At 57.2% G+C, this 18,950-nt stretch overlaps 3 protein-coding genes across 7 annotated transcripts in view; 2 read left to right on the forward strand and 1 right to left on the reverse strand.

Annotated features, from left to right (window-relative positions):
• Nucleotides 1-870: 870 nt before the first annotated feature.
• On the forward strand, nt 871-10,780 carry kcnq2b (potassium voltage-gated channel, KQT-like subfamily, member 2b). Of its 3 annotated transcripts, none has more exons than XM_076013267.1 (19): nt 871-1,872; nt 2,216-2,366; nt 2,457-2,547; nt 3,114-3,240; nt 3,322-3,497; nt 4,040-4,165; nt 4,385-4,495; nt 4,573-4,668; nt 4,758-4,852; nt 4,921-4,989; nt 5,087-5,116; nt 5,443-5,522; nt 6,324-6,545; nt 7,345-7,392; nt 7,655-7,763; nt 8,450-8,581; nt 8,662-8,782; nt 8,862-9,049; nt 9,141-10,780. In XM_076013267.1, the coding sequence occupies exons 1-19, from the start codon at nt 1,290-1,292 to the stop codon at nt 9,736-9,738; spliced, it is 3,153 nt and encodes a 1,050-aa protein (XP_075869382.1). In that variant the 5' UTR covers nt 871-1,289; the 3' UTR covers nt 9,739-10,780. The 3 variants fall into 3 exon arrangements, with proteins under 3 accessions (XP_075869382.1, XP_075869380.1, XP_075869383.1); XM_076013265.1 differs by having other exon boundaries at nt 875-1,872; nt 6,321-6,545; XM_076013268.1 differs by lacking the exon at nt 7,345-7,392 and having other exon boundaries at nt 876-1,872; nt 6,321-6,545.
• On the reverse strand, nt 10,781-16,519 carry ddx27 (DEAD (Asp-Glu-Ala-Asp) box polypeptide 27). Of its 2 annotated transcripts, none has more exons than XM_076013270.1 (21): nt 16,156-16,519; nt 15,569-15,718; nt 15,361-15,420; nt 15,095-15,284; nt 14,951-15,003; nt 14,776-14,862; nt 14,383-14,488; nt 14,138-14,311; nt 13,904-14,054; nt 13,650-13,749; nt 13,424-13,565; nt 13,183-13,336; nt 12,989-13,070; nt 12,721-12,898; nt 12,234-12,340; nt 11,969-12,062; nt 11,796-11,887; nt 11,368-11,488; nt 11,196-11,289; nt 10,966-11,025; nt 10,781-10,887 (listed from the first exon to the last, which is right to left on the reverse strand). In XM_076013270.1, exons 1-21 carry the CDS (start codon nt 16,237-16,239, stop codon nt 10,869-10,871), a joined length of 2,298 nt encoding a protein of 765 aa, XP_075869385.1. In that variant the 5' UTR covers nt 16,240-16,519; the 3' UTR covers nt 10,781-10,868. The 2 variants fall into 2 exon arrangements, with proteins under 2 accessions (XP_075869385.1, XP_075869384.1); XM_076013269.1 differs by having other exon boundaries at nt 11,196-11,292; nt 16,156-16,511.
• Nucleotides 16,520-17,474: 955 nt separating this feature from the next.
• Nucleotides 17,475-18,950, forward strand: part of pltp (phospholipid transfer protein) — a 5,937-nt gene continuing 4,461 nt past the window's right edge. Inside the window, exons 1-3 of one of the 2 annotated variants that reach the window (XR_012925353.1) lie at nt 17,475-17,584; nt 17,624-17,714; nt 18,912-18,950. The exon at nt 18,912-18,950 is cut by the window's right edge and continues 86 nt beyond it. Coding sequence is in view for 1 of the 2 variants with exons in the window: in XM_076013355.1 (XP_075869470.1) it covers nt 18,931-18,950 (20 nt within the window). In the remaining variant the exon portion in view is untranslated. The remainder of the gene's footprint in view (nt 17,585-17,623; nt 17,715-18,911) is intronic. The other variant, XM_076013355.1, reaches the window with a different exon arrangement.

Below are 18,950 nucleotides of genomic sequence, written 5' to 3' on the forward strand. Positions count from 1 at the left end.
TTGGCTCCTGTCCTGCTTTGTAGTTGCCACCCACGAAATGAAGCAGCCAGTCGGTGACACTGGCGTCATCAACCACAATTCATCACTCGCAGACAGTGACACGGTCGCCGGCAGGTCACATGATGCAGCGCCCGAAGCCTTGGTCCCGCTGGCAGACAGCGACGGCTCCTGAGTCAGCAGCGAACACATCACAGCTCTGACACCAACCACTGCTGAGGCACACACACACTGAGGGCCAGACAGTCCTGGGCTGGGCTGGGCTGGGCTGGGCTGGGCTAGGCTGAGCTGGGTCAGGCTAGGTTGGGCTAGGCTGGGCTGGGCTGGGCTAGACTGGGCTGGGCTAGGCTGGGCTAGGCTGGGCTGGTCTGGGCCAGGCTGGGCTGGGCTGGGCTGGGCTGGGCTGGGCTGGGCTGGGCTGGGTCAGGCTAGGTTGGGCTAGGCTGGGCTAGGCTAGGCTGGGCTGGGCTAGGCTGGGCTAGGCTAGGCTGAGCTGGGCTGGGCCAGGGTTGGCTAGTCTAGGTTGGGCTGGGCTGGGCTGGGCCAGGGTTGGCTAGTCTAGGATGGGCTAGGCTGGGCTGGGCTGGGCTAGGGTTGGCTAATCTAGGTTGGGCTGGGCTAGTCTAGGCTAGGCTGAGCTGGGCTGGGCCAGGGTAGGCTAGTCTAGGATGGGCTGGGCTAGGCTGGGCTGAGCTGGGCTAGGCTAGGCTGGGCTAGGCTAGGCTGGGCTGGGCTAGGCTAGTCTGGGATGGGCTAGGCTAGGCTAAAATACACTACCTTGCAACAACACGCTATGCGATGCTAAATTGCAAACCACATGGTGAACGCAGCAGCTGGATGTTTTCAGAACGAGTGGATCTCATGTCTGTGATCAGATGAGCAGACATTGGAGGTGATTATGAAGAATGGTTCATCCAACCAGGAGCTCCGGAGGTGATGGAGGTGATTGGCTCTTCCAAAAGCAGTAGTGGATCGCTGGAATCCCCTCCAGCCGTCCAATCAGCTCATGAGCGCCTCCTGCAGGTTGGGAGGAACATCTCCATCTCCCTCACACTTTCACATCCACTGTGGTGCTGTTTGGTGTTGTTGTGTGAAGCTCCTCCTCCTCCTCCTCCTCCTGCCCCCTCCTTCTTTCCTCCTTTCTCTTCCTCTTCTCCCATCCCTCCTCCTTCTCCTCCTCTGCCTGCTCATCCCCTCCATTCTTCCCCTCCCCTTCTTGTTGCTCCTCCTCTTCCTCCTCCTTTCCATTCTTTACCTCCCCTCCTCCACCTCCTTCCTCTCCTCCAGTTGTCATGGTAACCTCCGTCACCATGGTGACATTATTCCTCTTTTTTTTTTCAACCCTGTTTTTCTTCAGCTCAAATAAATCAGGTGACCAGCAGCTCCTGTTTCATGGTGCATCGTCACCAGCCGTTGCTGACGTCATTCTATTTCCTTTTTTTTCTCTTCGGGAAGTCAGTGAGGAGAGAGGGAGAGAGAGAGGGCGAGAGAGAGAGAGAGAGAGAGAGAGAGAGAGAGAGAGAGAGAGAGAGAGAGAGAGAACTGCTGATCAGCCAATCTGCCTGCTCCTATTCCTCCTGCTGCTCCTGCTCCTCTCTCCTCCGCGCTCCTCCTCTTTCAGCAGCGATGCTCCCGCAAGGCTCCGCGGGCCTGGGCGCCGCGTCCCCGGGCGGGCGCTAGGGGGCAGCGGCTCGGTGCGGTGCGGCTCTCCGGTGCTCCCGGTGCTCCGCTCGGTCGTCATGGTGCAGAAGTCCCGGAACGGCGGGGTGTTCCCCGGGCCGCAGGCCGACCAGAAGAGGCTCAAGGTCGGCTTCGTGGGTCTGGAGGCCGGTGGAGGGACCGAGTCCAGCCGCGACGGGGCGTTGCTGATCGCAGGTAGGGAGCCGCAGCCGCTGGGATTGTGCTGCTGCTGCTGCAGCTGCTGCTGTTGTTGTTGTTGTTGTTTTTCACAGAAAACAAAGCGGCAGATTGGAACGAAGCAGCGGGCACGTGCTGCCGCGTGATTGGTTACTTCAGTGTTGACAAGTCGGAGGTTGTTTTTTTTCCTGCCGACAGTTGAGATTGACGACGCTGCTACTGCTGCTGCTGCTGCTGCTGCTGCTGCTGATTTACAACATCCAGTCTGCTGATGAATTCATCGTCGCGGCTGCAGCTCAGTTTAACAACACAACAACAGTGTTGCGGGTTCGAGGGTCACGTGCCAGTGTGCTGTGTGCAGGTGGGGAGGAGGGGCCTCGGCGGCAGCGCAGCAGCGTCTCCGGCGGGAAGAAGCCGCCCAAGAGGAACGCCCTCTACCGGCGGCTGCAGAACTTCCTGTACAACGTGCTGGAGCGGCCGCGCGGCTGGGCCTTCATCTACCACGCCTACGTGTAGGTGCCACTCAGTCAGTAGGAGGCGCTGTCCTCGCTCCCAGCCAGGCCAGGTGTGTGAGCAGACCAGGTGTGTTTGTCTCCATCCAGGTTCCTGCTGGTCTTCTCCTGCCTGGTCCTCTCCGTCTTCTCCACCATCAAGGAGTATGAGAAGAGCTCAGAGGACGCCCTCTACATCCTGGTAACCTGGACACCAGCCATCATCCACTGACTCACTGACTCACTGACTCACCAATTCACTCAGTCACTGAGCCACCATCTATTGATCCGTTGAATCACTGATCCACCGACCTTCTGACTCACTGATCAACCAATCCACTGACTCACTGACCCAGTGACTCACTGATCCACTGACCCACCAATTCACTCAGTCACTAATCCACCATCTATTGATCCGTTGAATCACTGATCCACCGACCTTCTGACTCACTGATCCACTGACTTTCTGACTCACTGATCAACCGATCCATTGACTCACTAACTCACTGACTCACTGATCCACTGATACAGCGACTTTCTGACTCACTGATTAACCAATCCATTGACTCACTGACTCACTGATTCACCGACCTTCTGACTCACTGATCAACCGATCCATTGACGCACTGACTCACTGATCCACTGATCCACCGACCTCCTGACTCACTGACTCGCTGAGCCAGACTCCTGGCTTCCTCTCCTTTGACCTGCTGCTCTGACCCTTGGACGCCTCTGACAGGCTGACAGGAAGTTGTGCTTGTGCGACAGGAAGTGGTGACCATCGTGGTGTTTGGGGTGGAGTACATGGTGAGGATCTGGGCGGCCGGCTGCTGCTGCCGCTACCGAGGCTGGCGAGGACGCCTCAAGTTCGCCAGGAAGCCCTTCTGTGTCATCGGTGAGTCCGTGGGCGTGTCTCTCTCGCTCTCTCTCGCTCGCTCTCTCTGATTGGCTGACCCTCGTGTGGCTCCTCCCCCAGACATCATGGTGCTGATCGCCTCCATCTCGGTGCTGGCGGCGGGGACGCAGGGCAACGTGTTTGCCACCTCGGCCATCCGCTCGCTGAGGTTCCTGCAGATCCTCAGGATGATCCGCATGGACCGGCGGGGGGGCACCTGGAAGCTGCTGGGATCAGTGGTCTACGCCCACAGCAAGGTCACCTGGGGGGAGTGGAGTGGTGGAGCTGACTCCGCCCACCTCACTCACATCAACAGTTTGACCTCCCTGACCCCTGTTTGTTGACTCATCACTTCCTGTGTGCTGAACTGGCCCCCAAGTCACCTTGAAACAGCGTGTGTGTGTGTGTGTGTGTGTGTGCGTGCGTGCGTGCGTGCGTGCGTGCGTGTGTGTGCGTGTGTGTGTGTGTGTGCGTGTGAGTCAGTGTGTGCGTGTGTGCGTGTGTGTGTGCGTGTGAGTCAGTGTGTGTGTGTGTGTGTGTGTGTGTGTGTGTGTGTGTGTTTGTGTGTGTGTGTGTGTGTGCGCGTGTGTGTGTGTCAGTCAGTGTGTGTGTGTGTGTGTGTGTGTGTGATTGTGTGTGATTGTGTGTGTGTGTGTGCTGCGTCAGCCCTCTTCATCTGTCAGTATCAGCGTCCTCCAAGCGACCAGGTCACCTGATCAGCTCCATCCTGGGCCCATCGATCACACTCATTGATCTGCTGCCTCCTGTGTGTGTGTGTGTGTGTGTGTGTGTGCTACAGGAGCTGATCACTGCCTGGTACATCGGTTTCCTGTGCCTCATCCTGGCCAGCTTCCTGGTCTACCTGGCGGAGAAGGAGGACAATGTGCAGTTTGAGACCTACGCCGACGCCCTCTGGTGGGGCCTGGTGGGTACTGCATGCTGAGACCATGAGTAGCTGCGTTTCCGTCACCCCTAGCATTGTGCTAATGCATAAACATGGGAGCAGCTCAGCTTCCCCCAGCTAACCCTGACCCTGACCCTGACCCTGACCCGTTCAATGCAAACGCCTGGAAACGCAGCTACTGACCAGGAGTCGTCAGGGGTTCTCCAGCGACCTGATTGGCTGTTGCTCCTCCCCCTCCAGATCACCCTGACCACCATTGGCTACGGAGACAAGTTCCCCATCACCTGGAACGGCCGCCTGCTGGCCGCCACCTTCACCCTGATCGGAGTTTCCTTTTTCGCCCTGCCGGCCGTGAGTCACCTGACCCCGCCTGACCCCACCTCACCGTGATGCTCCGCCCCCAGCTCACCTGTCCCTCTGTCTCTCAGGGGATCCTGGGTTCAGGTTTTGCCCTGAAGGTCCAGGAGCAGCACCGGCAGAAGCACTTTGAGAAGAGACGCAACCCAGCAGCAGGACTCATCCAGGTGAGAAGCTGCTCAGCTCACCTGGTTCCTCAGAGACCCTGACCCTGACCCGGACCCTGACTCTCACCCTGCTCCTGCTCCGTGTCCAGGCAGCATGGAGGGTCTACGCCACCAACCTGAGCCGCACGGACCTGAACTCCACCTGGGATTATTATGAGAGGACCGTCTCTGTCCCCATGTACAGGTCAGACACACACACACACACACACACACACACACACAGAGCCAGGTCTAATGTGTGTGTGTGTGCAGGTTGATTCCTCCTCTCAACCAGCTGGACCTGCTGAGGAACCTGAAGAACAAGTCTGGACTCTCCTTCAGGTCTGAAGATCTCCAACCTTCTCCTCCTCCTCCTCCTCCTCTGCTTACTGACTGTCTGTCTGTCTGTCTGTCTGTCTGTCTGTCTGTCTGTCTCCAGGAAGGACGTCCAGCTTGAACCTTCTCCCAGGTTCTCTTTTCTTTTCAATTCCAGAGCTGCAGAAGGAAATCTTTGCAAGCTTCTGCTGCACAGCTGTCTGTCTGTCTGTCTGTCTGTCTGTCTGACTGACTGACTGTCTATCTGCCTGTCTCTCTGACTGTCTGCCTGCCTGTCTCTCTGACTGTCTGTCTGTCTGACTGTCTGCCTGTCTGTCTGTCTGCCTGCCTGCCTGTCTGACTGTCTGTCTGCCTGCCTGCCTGTCTGCCTGCCTGCCTGCCTTTCTCTCTGACTGTCTCTCTGCCTGTCTCTCTGCCTGTCTGTCTGTCTGACTGACTCCCTGTCTGTCTGTCCTCCAGCCAGAAGGTCAGTCTGAAGGAGAGGGTCTTCTCGTCTCCCAGGAGCTCAGGCACCAAAGGCAAAGGTTCCCCTCAGCACGGTGAGTTCCTGGACTTCCTGTCAGCTGCAGTTACACCAGACGACCTGTGGCGGCGACAGAGAGGGAGGAGGAGTCTGAGATCAATTGTCAGGCCACCTGTTAAACTCCTGTTGGGGCTTCTGTGTTTGATGTGTGGCCCCTCCAGAGCAGCAACACACGACTCCCCGCGCTGAAAGCTTTTTAGATGTGCGTATCATGTTAGCATGCTGGCAGCGTGAACGTCGCTATAAGGGCGGAACTATGGGCAGAACTATGGGCGGAACTATGGGCGGAGCTATGGGCGGAGCCAGTCCGAGAGGGTGCCTGAGCTGGACCATGAAAGGAGCTCCGGCACACAATGATGTCACTGCATTCCCGGTGTTGAAAGAACCTCTGTGAACAGAGCGTTCAGAACCACGGCCCAACAACCTGCAGGGCTCAGGTCCAAACACATGAAGCTCATTATTAGAGTTCAACACTGTCAGAGTTAAGTTGAGTTTTAGAGCTCAGAAAAGTGGAAAAGCAGCCCAGGGCCTTTAAGTCTCCAATTTTAACTCGAGTCATTTGACGTGGATGATTATTGATGTCTCCTATGACTGAGTCCTGGTCCGGTTCCGTCTGGTCCGAGGTTCTCTGACCAGAAGCACCGAGCCAGCAGCTTCTCACCTCCTTCTCACCTCCTTCTCTCCTCCTTCTCTCCTCCTTCTCTCGTCCTTCTCTCCTCCTCCTTCTCTCCTCCTCCTCCTCCTCCTTCTCTCCCCCTCCCCCTCCTTCTCCCCCTCCTTCTCCTCCTCCTCCTTCTCCTCCTCCTTCCTCCAGCAGTTCCGGCCGGCTGCCCGGGCGTGTCCCCCGCCGTTGCTCCGGGGGTCCCAGGAGGTCCAGGAGGTCTGGGGGGCGTTCAGGTCCTGCGGCGGTCCCCCAGCATGGACCCCAGTCTGGAGGACAGTCCCAGCAAGGTGCCCAAGAGCTGGAGCTTCGGGGAGCGCAGCCGGACCCGACAGGCCTTCAGGATCCGAGGAGCCGCGTCCCGCCAGAACTCGGAGGGTAAGGGGGCGGGGCTTAGCCCCAGAGGAACAGGGAGTTGACTTGGTCCGGGCAAAACTGTCTGCGTCTCTACGGCGTGGGGTGGAGTGGCGCCCCCCTCAGGTGAGAGGAGACAGGACGTGTGCGGTGGGTTCAGACAGGAAACAGGAGCATCTCCAGCAGGATGTGGAGGATCCACCCCTCTCTCTGGAGCAACTACACTTCCCACAATCCCTCCATCTAGTTGCCAAGCTACGCTATCGGTGGTTCTCCCCAGTCTGTATGTGGGAAGCTAGCCCGTGGGAAGCTAGCCCGTGCCTCACCCAGAAGCTGCTTCCTATGCTCATGGCTCATCTATGCTAAGCTAGTGCTAGCACTCTCTCCAGCCTTCACACTGATTAACCCATGCCACAGATTCCCTGCCAGTGTCGTGACTGCAAAGCGACGAACAGTGACTCCTCCCCCACCCCCACCGTGCTCCTGGTCCGTTTGTGCTAAGCTAAGCTAAGTCTTTCCGCTAAGTGCTTTTGTCGGCAGAAGTTAAGTCCCTCCCACTTTGAATCATTCTTGCTGTGCTTGCCGGCGGCCCCTCCCTCCTGCTGCTACGCTAGGCTTCAGTATCCAGTGTTTTGTGCTAAGCTATGCTTTGCTAACAGTTCCTTCCTGCTACGTGTGTCCGTGCTATGCTTGGCTAAGAGTTAGCTCCTGCTTGCTTCCACTCTTTGTGCATAGTGGCCCCCTCGCCACTTGCCCCCTCCACTCCCAGTCTTTGTGCTAAGCTAGGCTAACGGCCCGTCTCCTCCTCTTCCTCCTCCTGTAGTGCTGATAGAGATGCAGGATGAAGAGTTCAGGCAGAAGAGCTCACCAGGTCAGCACCCACAACACACACTGCCACACCTCACCACCGCCACAACAGGAAGTGCTAGCCGCTGCTGCTAGATAGAAAACAGGAAGCACTTAGCGCTTAGCTCCAGCCGCCACCTCTGTGTGTGTGTGTGTGTGTGTGTTGTGTTTTAATGCATTTTTAAGCAAAAGGGGGAAAAAAGAGAAAAATCTTTCTTCCATCCAACCACAGCAGGTCTCAGTGGGGGGGCTACAGGGCGCTAACGGGGCGGCTGCTGTTGTTGCAGAGGCCAGCCTGCAGGGGGAGGAGCTGGCCGACGACAACAAGAGCTGCCACTGTGAGTTCGTGCCCCAGGACCTGACCCCAGGCCTAAAGGTCACCATCAGGGCCATCTGGTAGGAAGCTCCGCCCCCTCGCTTGGCCCCGCCCACCCCAGCCATCACTCATCGAGCCGCTCACGGTTGATTTGCTGCTAATGACAACACTCAGTTCATTCTGCTTCTTTTGTTTTTCCTTTCACTTTTTATTATTATTATGATTCATTCTTTTTGTTTTTTCATTTTATTTTGCTCACCCCAGGGTCAAAGGTCGCCATCGGCTGTTGGGTAAGACCAGTCAGTGTGGCCTTCAGCTCGCTGCTCCTCCTCCACCTCTCGCTTTCCTGTGTCTGTCGCTCCTCCACCTCCCTTCTGACCTGCTTGTCCTCCGTCCGTCCGTCCGTCCGTCCGTCCTCCTCAAATCAAGATCTTGCTTTCAGAAGGACGCCTTGGTGCTGCCCTGGTGGAGAAAGACTGTACAGTCCTCACATCCAACATCTGTATACAGATGTGGAGATCCAGTCAGGAGAAGGTCCTGGTTCCTGGTGGTCCCTGGTGCAGCTTCATGGTCCGGACCCATGGTGGTACATGGTCCTGGTCCATGGTCCTGGTCCATGATCTTGGTCAATGGTCCTGGTCCATGGTGCTGGTCCATGCTGGTCCATGGTCCTGGTCCATCCTGGCGGTGGTGACCAGAGGGCTGAGAAATGTTTTTTAGCTCCTCCCACGGCTCAGCTGACTTCCTGTTTGCGTCTCCTCCCCAGCATCATGCGCTTCATGGTCTCCAAGAGGAAGTTCAAGGAGAGTCTCCGCCCCTATGATGTCATGGACGTGATCGAGCAGTACTCCGCCGGACACCTGGACATGCTGGCCCGCATCAAGAACCTCCAGTCCAGGTAGGAGAGCCCCCCGGGGGCGTCGAGGTGGTTGACCTTCAGTGACCTCTGGTGACCTCCAGAGGCTCCTCCTCCTCCAGGGTGGACCAGATCGTGGGCAGGGGAACACCGACAGCAGACAAGGACCGGCCCAAGGCGGCCGCCGAGGAGCTCCCAGAAGACCCCAGCATGATGGGCCGCCTGGGGAAGGTGGAGAAACAGGTGGGCCGCCTGACAATGAGCCCCCCCCCCCCCCCCCCCCCCGTCCCTCTTCTGATTGGCTCCCTCCGGGTCCCCGCAGGTCATCTCCATGGAGAGGAAACTGGACTTCCTGGTCAACATCTACATCCAGCGAATGGGGATCCCCCAGGCGGAGACCGACGCCTACTTTGGGTCCAAGGAGGCGGAGCCAGAGCCGGAGCCGGCCCCGCCCTACCACAGCCCGGTGGAGCAGCTGGAGAAGAGCCAATCAGCTTCCAGGATCCAGCAGTCAGTGTCCGTCTGTCTGTTTGTGTGGCAGCCTGGTGGCGCCCCCTGCTGACCACACCTCTCTCCTCCTCCTCCTCCTCCTCCTCCTCAGCGTGTTCCCGGCCGACCCGGCCGACCGGAACCGCGCCCCCCCCAGGATGATCCGATCCAGCAGCTCCACAGGAAGCAAGAACCACAGCGCCCCCGCCTGTCCGGCCTCCGCCTCCCTGCAGCCAATCAGCAGCTGCTCCTCCCAGCAGCTCCACCAGCAGGTGCAGCCCCTCCCCCAGCGCAGCCACGCCCACACCCCCAGCCCGGTGGGGGAGGGGCCGCTGGTGCGACTCCCTCCCCCCCCCCACCGCTCCTCCCACCGCCGCGGCAGCGGCGAGCGAGCGACGGCGGCCAGGGAGGCGGCCAATGGGAGCGCAGGGGGGGCGGAGCCCAGTGCTGACGGTGGCGGCGGCGAGGAGCAGCAGGTGGAGCTGCCGCGCTCCTTCAGCAGCTTCTCCGTCTCTCTGTCGGGCGGCGAGAGCCTGGACTTCCTGCGCGGCAGCCTCTACTGCGACCAGCAGGGGGCGGCGCTGGGCGGAGCCTCCACCCGCTGCGCCACCGTCAGGCCCTACATCGCCCAGGCCGAGTCCGACTCCGACTCCGAGCTCCGCCCACCCTCGCCAGCGGCGCCGGAGCGCGGCTGGTCCGGGACCCAGTAGAGCGACGTGATTGGACGAGCTCGCCGACCAGCAGAACCAGACGGAACCAGACGGAACCGGACAGAACCAGACTAAACCAGCCGAGAATGGAAATATTTAACCAGTTTGAAAGAAACTAAAGACAAACCCAAAGACGACCACCAGCTGGAGCAAAGCATCATGGGAAGTCAAGCACCAGCTGTTTTGTTTTGCAACACCAGTGATGGACACGCCCACCTGATTGGTTCCCTGCTAGGACACGCCCACCTCATTAGTTTTCTAAGAGGCTCCCACCTGATTGGTTGCTTGATTCATGCTAATCAACCGTCCTTCATTGACCATAGTGTGTGTGTGTGTGTGTGTGTGTGTGTGTGTGTGTGTGTATACTCTACCTGTGCTACACTGCAGTTATGACATCATGTTATTGTGAGTCCAGTTCATTTATGGATCATATCAACAAGAATCTACAGCTGTAGTTTGTTTGTTATTGTCCAACATTGTGCAGCTTGCATGTATCAACCTGGAGAGGACATCAAGGCAGTGGCTAAGCTAAGCTAAGCTAAGCTGAGAGAAGGCACACATGCTCACCAACAGTCGATGAGGAAGGTTCGAACACCAGGAAGTCACATGGCCAACTGTCCAGCAGGGGGCGGCCAAGAGCATCAGCATCGCCTCAGGAAACCACACCTTCTTTTTCTACGTCAGCCTGTCCAGAGGGGGGCGCTGTGGGACAAACAGATTCCTCCAGCAGAAGCCAGTGGCAGTGAATGTGTCGTAAACCATGTGACTGACTGAATGTTCTGGATCTGGGGTTTTTTCACAGTAAACTTTATTTAACAGAGAAAAAAATGAACAGAAAATAAAACGCATGTTGCTTCTAGTCGGTCGACCGGGTCGGATCCAACCAGCAGGGCGGCTGACTGGAACCAGTTCTGACCAGTTCTGACCGGTTCTAGCCAGTTCTCACCGGTTCTAACAGTTTCTGACCGGTTCTAACCGGTTCCTGTGACATCACGGCTGCTCCTGTCTGATTGTATTTCACAATTAAAAAGCTTTAATCGTCTTTTTGCTTCTTTATTTAAAAACTTTATTGAAACATCACACATGTACAGTGAGGCCAAACTGAACAATCACATCCACGCTGCCGCTGCTCACTTCTTCTTCTTGAACCTGCGGGACGGAGGAGAGAGACTCATCACACTGCTGTGACTCAATGTGGGCCGCCCAGTGAGAGAGTGCAGGACTCACCTGGAGCCACCAGGGCGCTTCCTGTCCAGACCCAGACGCTTCCTGTCTGCAAAGGAAGGCCTGAGGAGACAGTTGGTCAGTCAGACAGTGAGTCAGTGAATCAGTCAGTCGGTGAGTCAGTGAATCAGTCAGTGGGTGAGTCGGTGTGTCAGTGTATCAGTCAGTCGGTGAGTCAGTGAGTCAGTCGGTGAGTCAGTGAATCAGTGAGTCAGTGAATCAGTCTGTCTCACCCTGCTCTGTAGTTCTTCAGGGACTTCCTGCTGGTGTTGGTCAGCTCTTTGTCAAAGGTCGACTTCTTGCCACCTTTAGCCGCCTTCTGATTGGCTGCTGCAGAGACAGGACAGTCGTTGGTCAGGTGGCCTACTACCTCAGGGTGTGCACCGCCGTGATGTGACCTCTGACCTTTGCTCGGCTGCTCCTCCTCCGGCATCGCTCTCGCTCTTTTCGGCCGTCTCTCTCTCTTGGCTGCCCGCTCGGCGAACATCTGGGCCTTCAGGATCTCGAACTGAGTTCTCTCCTCAGACTGACGGACAGAACACAGACAGGAGGTCCACTTCCAATCCTCATCAAGAACTATGAAGGGAGACTGACTCACTGACTCACTAACTGACACATTGATTCACTGACTGACTCACTGAGTCACTGACTGACTGACTCACTGAGTCACTGACTGATTTACTGAATGACTGACTCACTGACTGTTTGGCTGAGCCACTGACTGACTCACTGACTGCTTCACTGACTCATTGACTGATTTACTGAATGACTGAGTCACTGACTGACTCAGTGACTCAGTTACTGACTCAGTGACTGATCAGGAATGTGGGTACCGTCAGCTCCTTCTTCTTGCCGTCCTTCAGGAACTTGTCTCTCTTCTTCTTCCCTCTCAGCGCCAGATCAAACTCCTGCAGAGCCTTCGACACTGGAGACACAACAACAACACTGTCAGCACACTGCGCCTGTGTGTGTGTGAGTCCAGCATGGTGTGTATTGCTGTACTGACTGCGGCTCTGCTTCCTCTCCTGCTGCGTCTGGAACCAAACCCTCTGAGACTCAGTGGAGGAGGAGCCATCCAGGCGCTTCTGGGCCACACTCAGCTACACACACACACACACACACACACACACACACACACACACACACACACACACACACACACACACACACACACACACACACAATCAACAGAGGTGCAGCAAAGAAAAAGCAGACAGCTGACACGTTGCGTTCAGGTGACGGTGCGTTCAGGTGACGGTGCGTTCAGGTACCTTGGCCTCGGAGGCTGCCAGCTCTCTCTCCTCTCTCTCCAGCCTCACCACGGCTTCCACGTCCTTCTCCAGTTTGGAGATCAGGTCTCTGAACTTGAGCACCACCTCTGCATGCACACACACACACACACACACACACACACACACACACACACACACACACACACACACACACACACACACACACACACACACACACACACACACACACACACACACACACACACACACACACACACAGAGTTATAGCATAGATGATAAAGGTTCGGAACAAATTCCCTGTTTGAGCAGAGAACTGTTGAGAACTATATAAGTGGTTTTTGTAGTTTTGGAGTGTATGTCTAGAGTATGTAAGTGTGTGTGTGTATGTGTGTACACACGTATACACACACACACACACACACACACACACACACACACACACACAGGTCACACCTGTCCAGGTGGGTGAAGCCCCGCCCCCGCCCCGCCCCGCAGCCCCTCCCACCTGGCGGGATGACCCGGGCCTTGACGCTGGTCTTGGCGGACTTCACCACCTCCTTCAGCATCCTCCTCTCCGACTCCCCCACCAGGGACACGGAGCGGCCGGACCGCCCGGCCCGGGCCGTGCGGCCCACCCGGTGCACATAGTGCTTCACCGTGGACGGCATGGTGAAGTTGATCACCTGAGGAGACCAAGAGGAGAGGGAGGAGGAGGAGGTGATGAGCTGGCGGCAGCCTCAGGGACACCCAGACAGGAAGAGGAAGTGACTCACCGTCTTCACGCCGTCGATGTCCAGACCTCGAGCCGCCACGTCAGTGGCCACCAGGACGTCGATCTGCTCGTCCTTGAAACGCCTGGAAGCAGCAGGAGGAGAACATCTGCTGCTGCTGCTGCTGCTGCTGCTGCTGCTGCTGCAGCCTCAATGTGTGTGTGTGTGTGTGTGTGTGTGTGTGTGTGTGTGTGTACCTGAGGTTCTCCAGGCGCTGGTGCTGGCTCAGCTCTCCGTGCAGTTCTCCCACCTTCAGGCCCAGCAGGCCCAGCAGGATGTGCAGCCGGTGGGCCTGCTTCCTGGTCTGGGTGAAGCACATGACGTGGTCCTGGAAGGTCCTGGTCAGCAGGGCTGTGGAGACACACACACACACACAGTGTGAGCACTGCAGCGGCGGTGGTGGTGGCGGTCCGACCCCAGGTCTGTAGCTCCACCCACCCGCCACCACGGCCTCGCGGTCGCCCTCCTTGTTGGCTCGGATGCGGACGAACTCCTGACGCAGGAACGGAGCCACGTCAGTGTTGCTGTTGACGAAGATCCTGATTGGCTGCTTCAGCGACACGGCCGCCAGGTCCTTCACCTGGAGGTCAGGAGGTCACATAGGAGGGATGAGAGAGTGTGTGTGTGTGAGTGTGTGTGAGTGTGTGTGTGTGTGTGTGTGCACCTCCTCCGTCATGGTGGCGGAGAACAACATGGTCTGTCTGTTGAAGGAGCACATCCTGATGATCTCCTTCATCTGCTCCTCAAAGTACTCGTCCAGCATCCTGACACACACACACACACACACACACACACACACACACACACACACACACACACACACACACACGTGTGAGGAACCAAGGCACCCATTGGAGACTGGCTGGGGTTACCCCAGGGGGCGGGGCCTGGCAGCCCAGGGGGCGGGGCCTGGCTCACCTGTCGGCCTCGTCCAGGATGAGGATCTCGATGTGGCCCAGCTGGAAGCTGGGCGTGTTGTGCAGGTGGTCGATGAGGCGGCCCGGCGTGGCGATCAGCACGTCTGGCCCCGCCCTCAGCGCCGCCTCCTGGGACTTGAGGTCCAGCCCACCTGCAGGGGGCGACAGCGGAGCGGCGTCAGGGTGGGGGGGTGACGGGGACAGCTTGGGGAGGGGGGCATCGGGGGGGTCGTACCGACGGCCAGGCAGGTGGTGACGGAGGTGAACTGGGCCAGCTGGCGGGCCACCGAGTGCACCTGGATGCCCAGCTCCCTGGTGGGCACCAGGACCAGGACCCGGGTCACCTGGGCCGTCTTGGGCTTGTAGACCAGGCGCTCCAGCACCGGCAGCATGAAGGCGGCCGTCTTCCCTGGGGGGAGGGGGGAGGGGTCAGAGCGGGTCGGGTCCGGCTCCACAGGGTCCTGGTCCGGACCAACTCACCTGTCCCGGTGGCGGCGCAGGCGCACAGGTCGCGGCCCAGCAGGCCCACTGGGATGCAGGCCTTCTGGATGGGCGTTGGCTGCTGGAAGCCCAGCGCTGTGACGGCCTGCAGGGGGAGCCAATCACACGCCAGCGTCAGCAAACAGCTGACCAATCACAGCAGGGCTGGGACAACTGCCTGCTACATCCTCCTCCCTGAAACCACTGGTGCAACCCAATGACCTCAACCAAGTCCAGCTTGACCTCTAGCTTGACCTCTAGCTTGACCTCTGGTCAACTCAGGGTTGCTGCTGAAAATGACTTTGCTTGTGTTGAGGTTTTTTAGGAGCAGATCAGTGGGTTGGTCGGCTGAGCCCAGTTGAGCCCAGGGGTCAGGGGTCAGGGGTCAGTTACCTTCAGGATGGGCCTGGACAGGTTCATGCTGTCGAAGGTCAGCTGCTCGTCGTACTGGGAGGCGTCTGCGTAGAACGAGTCAGGAGCCTGAAACGGGGAAAGGGGCGGAGTCAGACTGTGACACCATCATCATCATCATCATCAAAATCACGGTTGGCCCCACTCCCTCGCTCACCTCCTCCCCGGCCTTCCTCTTCCTCCCCCGCCGGCTCTTGTCTCTCAGAGTGTCTGGCAGGAGGAAGGAGTCGTCAACACCAGCTGACTCACTGACTCACCGACTCCCAACGACTCTTTTGTTGTTTCAATCCTGCAGACTCACCTGATTTGGTCAGAATCTCCTCATCGTCCGACCCAAACTCATCCTCCTCCTCCTCCTCCTCCTCCTCCTGCTCCTCCTCCTCGTCAGCAGCTGTAGAAGCCTTTGACTCCTCCTCCTCTTCGTCCTCCTCCTCCTCCTCCTCCTTCAGCTCCGTCTCTGCAGCAGCTCCGGAGCTCTCAGCTGATTTCTCCTGCCATCAGAGGGTCAGAGGTCACACCCGGGGTCTCTGGCGCCCCCCTCAGGACGGAGCTCCTCCCAGAACTCACCTCAGCCTTCCTCTTCTTGCGGATCTTCTCGATCTTCTGGTCCAGAGTGGTGACACTTCTCTGCACACACACACACACACACACACACACACACACACACACACACACACACACACACACACACACACACACACACAGAGTTTCAGCACCAAGCATCCACCAGCAGGGGGCAGCACCAGAGTGACCTGCTCTCCACCAGCAGCACCACCTTGATCTTCAGCTGCTTCCTGACGTCCGCCGGCAGCCAGTCGTCGTCCGGCGCCGCGCTCTCGCGCTCCCCAAACTCAAAGTCCAGGCTGAAGTCCTTGGAGCCGCGGCCGCCCTGCTTCCGCTTCCTGTTCAGCACGATGGGCTCGTCCTGGACGGACACAAGCAGGAAGAACCACCACAGCTGGTCAGCTGACCCAATCACAGCTGGTCAATCACACCAGAAACAACAATGAAACCTGACGGAACCAAAATCAGTACAACAGGACGGGGTGGTGTTACAACATTAACAACGCATGACACACGTGCCCATTGTGACATCACAGAGGGCCGGTTTCCAGCGCCGCCCCTCAGTGAGAGGAAACACGCGCAGAAGGTCCGTCAGTCAGAGAGCTAGCTAGCTAGCTAGATAGCATCAAGACATTAGCGCAGTGTTCGGGTCGTGGGCGGTGGAACGGCAGCAGAACTTTGACCGAACAGAACCACAGCTTCTTCACGGCTCCTCCAGCAGAACCTGTTGCTGCTGCTGCTGCTGCTGCTGCTGCTGCTGGTGCCGGGCATTCTAACTGTGTGGCCGGCCAGACTCACCTCCGGCTCGGACTCGGTGTCGGGCTCCTCCGGACTCTCGTCATCGTCACGGATGGTTCCGATCAGACCCAGCTGCTCCAACATTGCGGCGGTGATTCGGCGGTTCTGATCCGCTTCAGCACTGCTTTTTTCTCTCTTTCTCACTCTCTCTCTCGCTCACACACACACACGTGTCGTGCCGGAAACCGGAAGCTACAATATTGTTTTTCCGCTTTCTACCCGCCGGACGTGGCGAGGACGGCTGCCCCCTGCTGGACGGAGCGGCGCTCTCACGTTTTCACCCAGAATTTTCTCCTTTTTCTCTCTTTTCTGCTGCCGTCACGAGGTTTTGCCTCTCACTGAACCGGATCAGAATCATTCAGTGGGGTTTTCATATTTGGGGGGAGCGTGTCAACAACAATAACCTCCGAATAAAGACCAACAACGTCATGATTTTAAATGATCGACTGGGTCAACAGCTGTGTTGACTCGTGCTTTTATTTTGAAGAGAAATTGTTTCACACCCTGACTGTTGTTGTTGTTGTTGTTGGTTTTTGACTTGTGAGTTCACTTCATGTCACGTGTTGCATTCATTCTGTTTTGTACGGTGGCTGGGAAGCAAAAGAGAAAACGCCACACATCAACCAGAAGGGAAGTGATACCTTTGCCCCGGAAACTGGACCCGATGTCCTGCCTACGCTGCTGGTGTAGGTAACCAGAGATGGAGGCAGAAAGTGAACCAGTACTTTCACTACTCAGGCAGCAGGACACAAACACCACGTGATGGTCCACATGTGGCGGTTCTTTTCTCCTTTGCAGGTGTTTTGCACTTCCTGTAGTTTTGTCTGCAGTGTCTTCCTTTGTGTGTGTGTGTGTGAGAGAGATAATCAGTTGTGCATTCGAACAGCAAACACACACAGGACTCTGACTACATGGAAGGACAGAACCGCCCCCCCACCACCACCACCACCCACACACACAGCGACTCCCTGGAAGCTCCTGAATTTCCTGGAATGTTGCAATGACCTGATGACATCACGATGACATCATCAAACAGGAAGTGCTCACAATCATCCGACACACAATGCTGCAGTCCAGCAGAGCAGTACCATTCCTCACCACTAAGACAGCTGGGCCGCCCCCTGCTGGCTTCTCTCCTGCTCCTTCAGCCCACCATGACTGGAGGAACCGGCTCACCCACCAGCGAGTCAGCGAGTCAGTGAATCAGTGAATCAGTCAAACGAGCCACACCAGGTCAGCCGTGTGTCTCTGCACCTCTGCCACACATACCACAACCACATGCCGTGTGTGTGTGTGTGTGTGTGGCCCTCAGAACACACACTCCTCTGTTTGAGGGGGAGGAGCCAGTGAGTCCAAACAGAGAGCGAGGGAGAGCGAGGCCAGTGGGTGAGAGAGTCAGAGTGAGCCGAGACAGAAGCAGACACAACCAGTAGAACCAGCAGAACCAGACCAAGCAGAACCAGACCAGGCAGAACCAGGAGAACCAGACCAGGCAGAACCAGGAGAACCAGCAGGACCAGCAGGACCAGCAGACCCCAGGTGTCCTCCTCAACTGACCAGTGAGTTTGGTGACTCTGTTGATTTTTTCCCATGATGCCTCGGGCCAGGCCCTGGTGATGCTGAACTTTGAGCTGGTGCCTGTGCTGGAGCTGCGATGTGTTTACTGACCATGGGGATTCCCACCGTCACCCTCACCCTGACCTGTTCCTGTTCCTGCTCCTGCTCCTGCTCCTGTTCCTGCTCCTGTTCCTGTTCCTGTTCCTGCTCCTGCTCCTGCTCCTGCTCCTGCTCCTGCTCCTGCTCCTGCTCCTCCCCTTTAGCCTCCCTGGTCGCATCTTCCTCAACAGTGGACACACCAGCGTTTCTCAACTGGCGGTTTGCGACCCATTTTGAGGTTGCAGAGCTGTTTTTATTGGGTCGCAACTTCGTGGGCAGTTTCCCTCTTTTTTGAAAAAGCAAAAGCAAAAAATGAAAAAGATTCATATTTATAGAGAAAGTGTTGGCTATTTAGCAGGACACACAATTCAACCACTTTAACATCGACAGGAAGTGGATGTTAAGTGTTTGATATTTCTGTGTAGTAAATGTGGCTCTTTGCCACTTCCTGATGAGGAACAACATGCTGATGGTCCTGAGGGTCCACCACCAGAGGAGAACCTGATGGACTGAAGCCGTGTGGCTCACTGAGGAACTGCAGCTCTGCTTAGCTTGGGCTAGCCTAGTTAGCTCAGGTTAGCTTAGCACCACTTGGTTTGGGTTAAGTTGGCTTCAGAAACCTCAGCAGCAGTTTCCCTCTGCTGCTGAGTGTCGCCTGATTGGTGCTGAGTCAGCAGCCTGAGGTCAGAGGTCGCGGCTCCTCCCTCCTTCAGCTGGAAGTCCTTAGCACTTAGCGGTTAGCTTAGCCAGGCAGCTGGATGCTGATTGGCTGCTCGTCTCAGGGCTGCAATTAAGCACGAAGATTACAGGCTGTGTGTGTGTGTGTGTGTGTGTGTGTGTGGGTGCGTGTGTGTGTGTGTGAGTAAAGGGACCTGATGGTTCCTCTTCACGTCTCTAAAAATAGAGAAGTTGGCCGCTAAATTGGCCCGGCCCCGCCCACTGCCACGCCCTCTGGCCCGCCCACTCCAAGAGTCTGGACCAATAGCTTGGCTCGGTTGGGCTCAAGTTGTGCTCGATTGTTAAATCCACATTATGTGGTGTTGTACCAGGGCCGACCACCAGGGGGCTCCAGAGGACTCTGATCTGGTGCTGTGTTTCAGGTCGACTCTCAGGGCCACCATGACTTCCTGCCTGTTGCC

Source organism: Nelusetta ayraudi, unplaced genomic scaffold (genome assembly GCF_046127955.1).
Source record: "Nelusetta ayraudi isolate G7.1 ecotype Tasmania unplaced genomic scaffold, CSIRO-AGI_Nayr_v1 ptg000146l, whole genome shotgun sequence".
In the NCBI taxonomy this organism is placed as follows: domain Eukaryota; kingdom Metazoa; phylum Chordata; class Actinopteri; order Tetraodontiformes; family Monacanthidae; genus Nelusetta; species Nelusetta ayraudi.